The 6,000-nt window shown below is 37.2% G+C and overlaps 1 protein-coding gene across 1 annotated transcript; it reads left to right on the forward strand.

Annotated features, from left to right (window-relative positions):
- LOC104766929 (wall-associated receptor kinase-like 10) lies at positions 1,559 to 4,625 on the forward strand. The gene is made up of 3 exons (XM_010490901.1): positions 1,559 to 2,575; positions 2,696 to 2,827; positions 3,253 to 4,625. The coding sequence occupies exons 1-3, from the start codon at positions 1,573 to 1,575 to the stop codon at positions 4,491 to 4,493; spliced, it is 2,376 nt and encodes a 791-aa protein (XP_010489203.1). The 5' UTR covers positions 1,559 to 1,572; the 3' UTR covers positions 4,494 to 4,625.

The raw sequence follows: 6,000 nt of genomic DNA on the forward strand, positions 1-6,000 counted from the left end.
TTCCTTGGAAATTAGTTCTTTCTTTTTGGTGGGTTACATCAAAAAGTTTTCGGTATATCAAGTAATTTCGCCGCACTTGATATTACCATTTGTTGGCTAGGACACAAGGATCTTCGAGATATATCTCATACCTTGTTATTTGTCTCCGTGAAATTTTTATCTAAATTTCCACTGTCTTGCTTTGTTGCTTTGTATTAAGAAATTTTGTAGCATAAGATTTTTCGAGTTCATCTGATGCCTTATCATCAAACTTCCCGAGCCACCCGAGATCGAGGATTATCAGTGTACCTTTTTTAGAACGTCGATTCTTTTGGAAAATCATATCATAAAGAAAGAATGGGTCACTTTGTCTTATATTTTTTTGTGCTTCTAGAAAAACCACCTGAGCTAATATTTACAAAGATTGCGAAAGAGGGTGTGGTGATATATTGACTAAGCCAGTTACTAAACTTTTCTAGAATGTTCAATGACTTGAGCGTGGAAAAGACGAAACCCCATATGCAAAAATGGAAGGCTTTTCTGAGGTCAACTTTGAGCATTGCCCTTAATCTGATTAATATATATTCTTCATGTTATAACAGTTCTGTTTCAAAAGAGATTTTTGGGAACTCTTCATTCGCCGCCATGTTATTAGGTTGCTCCAAAATTACAAGCAACTACAGGTCTAACTTTGAAATCACTGTCTCCAGCACCACCTGTTGTTGTGTTGATGTCTTCTCCTGAGGCGCCGCCACTCGTGTTGATGGCATAGGATTCAACGTTTCTTTAATCTCTTGATTTAGCGCATGTTTCATGACATCTAACATATGATTATAAGTGATTCTTTAAAAACATTCAAGTGGTTTGTATCAATGTAAACTTGAGGAATTAAATGATCTTTTTCCCACCGCTCATACTTCTATAGTTACATTAGAAAGAAAAAAAACTAATTTACAAAAAAAAAAAACTCATAGCACGGATTAGTATGTAGTCCTATTCAATAATGCAGCCATAGAGACCACTTAGGCACCGATTAAGCGCTCCGCAGTAATGCTCCGCCGCGATTTCAACTAGATCAGAGTCAAAATCGGAAATACGAAAAAAAATGATAAATTTTGTCTTTTTGACATGGAATAGTATAATATATTTTAGATCTATCATTTAGTTAACGAAATAAGTTGTATTGGACTTGAATATTCACTGGAAAACAAGTTAAAAAAAAACAATTGACGCCGTCGCGGCGATTAGATTTTACAGGTATGTCACTTGGAGAGGATGAAGTGGAAATAAGGTTTGCGTGCAATGTGTCAAAATGACACTATTGAAAAATTAATGGTAAGATAAGGAAAACCAAAGACTTGGGCTGTTGTATCCAAGTAAACGCAAGTCTTTGTTACAAAGAAAATTCAATGATGTAAACTAACTGCTGTATTTTTCCAAGTAAACGCAAGACCTCGTTACAAAGAAGAATCAATAATGGAGACTTGTTGCTTGCTCTGTTCAAATGAAAGCAGTTTTTCCCTTATAAAATCTCTTACAAAGGCTGTTCGCATTTTTACAAAAGAAAAAAATATCTTGAACAGATAAAAAAAAATGAGCTCAAATAGTAGCTGTTCTCTTTTGGTTCTCCTCTCTCTGCTACTTTTATTGATCATTGGTTCTGCAGATCTCACAGTTTCCAGCTCTTGTCTTAGGAAATGTGGAGGAATCAACATCCCGTACCCATTTGGAATCGGAATGGGTTGCTATCTTGAGCACTCGTACGGAATCGAATGTGTTAAGTCCACCTTTATTCCAGGGAAGGTCGTCCCTTTTCTTTCCGTAATTGGCAAGGAAGTTGTGGATATCTCTCTTCCAAGCGGATCGATGAGTTATGGTTCCAGGGAACAAGCGTCAGTTCGCATAAGAAACCCAATAACTTCAAAGGGATGCTCGAGCGACGAAAAAGAGCTTGGATCCCTTTTGAATTTGACGGGTACTCCTTTTTACGTTAGCCAAAGTAATACATTGATAGCGTCTGGTTGCAACAACACGGCATCATTGACGAATGTCGAGCCAAACATGGTGGGATGCAAGTCTATTTGCGCCCCAGAAAATCGTTCAGCCGCAGAAGATTATCTTGCGGTGCTCAGTTGCGAAGATGATAGGTATACTAGTTGCCGTGGAAAAAGCATTATCGATGAAGAAAGCTGCAATGGCGTTGGCTGCTGCCTGGCAAACATCCCTGCTCGAATTCGACAAAATGTTGGTGTGAGAATTGATAGCAACTCGTCAACGTTAGGGTGCAAAGTTGCCTTCTTAACAGACGAGGCATACTCTTCGCTAAATGGATCTGATCCAAAACGACTTCATGCTAAACGATATTCCACAGTTAAGCTAGGATGGTTCATCCATACATCGAATAGTTCGTATGTAAACTCTTTAGGATGCCAAAGTTTTGAAATGTACAGACGTAATTTAAGGAACAACGTCTCAGTTGCATTTTACGGAGCAAGTTGTTTTTGCGACTATAATGCCTATCTAAGCTATGCAAGATGCTTATGCAATGACAATTACGAAGGCAACCCATACCTTCCGGGTGGAGGCGGATGCAAAGGTATGAAATTGCGTTTAAAGTTTATATACTTTTCATTGAACTCTTTTATGACCACGATCAGGATAAACCAGTAGGATCATTGTCTGATTCCAATTTCTTAATTTATATTTTGAGAAACAGATATTAATGAATGTCTCGAAAAAGATACTCATGGAAATCAAAAACACTGTATGGGTTCCACGTGTGTCAATTTGCCGGGATACTTTAGTTGTGTAAACAAAAATCACAAAAATCATCGGCCACTTGCTATAGGTATGTCATGCAAATATTCTATCTCAAATACCCTCGCATCCATTTAAAGTTTCTATAAATGGTAAACTCGGCCACTTGCTATAGGTAAAAAAGTATGTTAGTTTTATAGAATTTGAATCAAAGAAACACTTTAAGATTTAAGAACACAAGAACTAAAAGAATCTCTTTTATTTATTTTTAGGAAGATCTCTCAAAACCTAAAGCTCTGTCTTGTTCTCCTGAAATTCATGCCTTATGTCATACTTTATTTATACTAAAACACCAATCATAATCCTATTAAAAAACATCTATGTTTAGACAACTCCTAAACACATTTGATCCTTATCTCTTGAACCATGACTCGATTAGGATTAGGATGTCTTCCTTCTCAAGTTATCTTCAAGCTTAAACCAACAATTTTACATTTTTTTTTTGTCGATTTGCAGGAATTGGTTCGAGTTTTGGCTCATTGGTTTTTATTGTTGGAATATATTGGTTATACAAATTAATTAGAAAGCAGAAGAGGTTAAGGCAAAAGAAGACATTCTTCAAGCGTAATGGGGGTCTACTCTTGCAACAACAATTGACTACAACGGAAGGTAACGTCGAGAAGACAAAAGTATTCAGTTCGAGAGAATTAGAAAAAGCTACCGAAAATTTTAGCTTAAATAGAATACTTGGTCAAGGTGGTCAAGGTACTGTCTATAAAGGGATGCTTGTCGATGGTAGAATTGTAGCAGTGAAGAAGTCCAAAGCCGTGGACGAAGATAAGTTGGAAGAGTTCATCAATGAGGTTGTCATTCTTTCCCAGATCAACCACAGAAACATCGTTAAACTCTTGGGTTGTTGTCTTGAGACAGATGTCCCTGTTCTCGTCTACGAGTTTATTCCTAATGGTAACCTTTTTGAACATCTTCATGATGAATTGGAGAATGACACACTAACTACTTGGGTAGTGCGCCTCCGCATTGCTGTAGATATAGCAGGAGCTCTTTCATACTTGCACTCGGCTGCATCGTCGCCAATCTATCACAGAGACGTCAAGTCTACAAACATAATGTTGGATGAAAAATATCGAGCCAAGGTATCTGATTTTGGAACTTCAAGATCAGTAACGGTGGACCACACCCACTTGACGACGGTAGTTTCAGGTACAGTGGGACATGTGGATCCAGAGTACTTTCAGTCTAGCCAATTCACAGATAAAAGTGATGTCTATAGCTTTGGAGTGGTGCTCGTGGAGCTCATTACAGGTGAAAAATCTGTTTCGTTTCTGCGATCTCAAGAAAACAGGACACTTGCAACTTATTTCATTCATGCAATGAAACATAATACACTCTTTGACATCATCGACCCACGAATCAAAGATGGCTGCAAGTTGAATCAAGTGACTGCAGCTGCAAAAATTGCAAAGAAATGTTTGAATCTGAAGGGGAGAAAGCGACCAAGCATGAGAGAAGTGTCCATGGAGTTAGAGAATATTCGCTCGTCTTCTGGAGATATGCAGTCACATGAGTATGTTAGAGAAAATGAGGAAGAAAAAGAGGAAGAAGTCGTGCAAGTTAATATAGAGGTACAACCGTGGAACAATGTAGCTGTTACTGCTCCAACGTATCAATCCAACGATGCATCATCATCTTCATTGTGGTCAGATGTTGAACCATTGTTTCCCCTTCAGACACGATAACACTTCAGTTCACGTACCACTATATAATCTCATGTGTTTGCTTTGAAAATCGATTTTCTGTGTTTTTGTGTAAAGATATTTCTATCAAGATCGCCAAGTGGGAAAGGAAAAATAAGAAAACCATCTCATAAATAAATGCCTTATATTATGTATAACTAGAGTGGATTATTTCTTTAGTTGAACAATGTGATAGTTGATTTCTTAATAGAAATTAGAAAGTTATAGAAACTATAACTTCTATCTTTTTTGCATGGTTTAGACTTTCTTAAATTTCCTTAGTTTCTTAAAACTATTAGAGTATTTCTTTTCACATTTATTATAGAATTTCTCCTCAATTATAGGATATTTTTTTCACTACAAGAAAACAGGCCATTTGCGACTCCAATAATCATCGCTCAATAATCGCAAATAATGGTTTTGAGACTCCTTCGCGACCTCTTATGATGGTCGCTAAAAACTGGTCGCAAAATATGTTGGTCGCAACAAGGTGGCTTATTTGCAACGGATTTCAGACTCTATAATATAGTTGTATATTAGTAACGTATATGTGACGCGTTGTGGTAGTTGCACATTTCCGACTAAACTGCAACGAATTCTATTTGGGGACATTTTTGTGACTGTATAAAACAGTCCTATGCTTACGACGGTTTTGGGACTAATTTAAGAGTCTGGGTTTAGCGACAATTTTGTAATTTGGATTAGTCATGAAGTGGTCACATTTTTTGAATTGGGTTCGTCACAAAATAGTCACATTTTTTTATTTGGTTTGGTCACAAAATAGTCACATTTTTGAATTGGTTTGGTCACATATTAGTCACGGTTTAAAAATCCTAAATCTAATTAATTTCGGATTTTGTAATGATATTACTCAAAAGGAATGATGATTTAAAGTACTAATCATGGAAACTTATCATCCAAAACAAAAAGATCATCCTAAACAGTCAACAAACAGTATTCAAAAGCAAGTTCATTAAAAAAAAAAGGAGAATTGGAAGTTCATCATTAGTTGGAAGCAGTATTAGAGGAAGGGGAATTGGCAGCTGGACTGGAGGCTGGTGTGGTGCCTAGTGTGGTGCCTACAATGGTGGGTTGTACAATGGTTGCAGGCGCGGTAGCTGGATGGGTGGCTGCAGGTGTGGATGATTCCGGAGGAGAAACCATAAAAACTTCGAACTCAGGATTTTTTTCTTTCATGAAGAGGAAAAGTTTCTTCATCTCAGCTTGAGACTCTCGTTTTCATGATCACGTCGTGCATTCTCAGTCTCGTGTTCAGAAATCTTGCGCCGAAGTTGATCTTGAAGTTCCACAAGAGTTGATGAACAAGCGCTCGCATAACTCTCTGTCCTTTTTCTTTTCTTTAGTGTCTCCACAAGTGATCCAAGTCCAAATGGGTTGTCTTTGTTATCTGTTTGCGTACACTTAAACCAAAAGGTAAATATTCAGTAATCATCACAGACTAAATGGAACCAGAAGTAAAAAAAGACATAAATGATTTACTAGAAGGAAG

The sequence above is a fragment of the Camelina sativa genome, chromosome 19 (genome assembly GCF_000633955.1).
Source record: "Camelina sativa cultivar DH55 chromosome 19, Cs, whole genome shotgun sequence".
Taxonomy (NCBI): domain Eukaryota; kingdom Viridiplantae; phylum Streptophyta; class Magnoliopsida; order Brassicales; family Brassicaceae; genus Camelina; species Camelina sativa.

What these genes read in the sequence shown, in the direction of transcription:
- LOC104766929 (XM_010490901.1), top strand. Translation starts at nt 1,573, where the DNA reads ATGAGCTCAAATAGTAGCTGTTCTCTTTTGGTTCTCCTCTCTCTGCTA. An exon ending in GGGTGGAGGCGGATGCAAAG is followed by an intron (nt 2,576 to 2,695) that starts GTATGAAATTGC and finishes TTTGAGAAACAG; the next exon opens with ATATTAATGAATGTCTCGAA. An exon ending in TCATCGGCCACTTGCTATAG is followed by an intron (nt 2,828 to 3,252) that starts GTATGTCATGCA and finishes GTCGATTTGCAG; the next exon opens with GAATTGGTTCGAGTTTTGGC.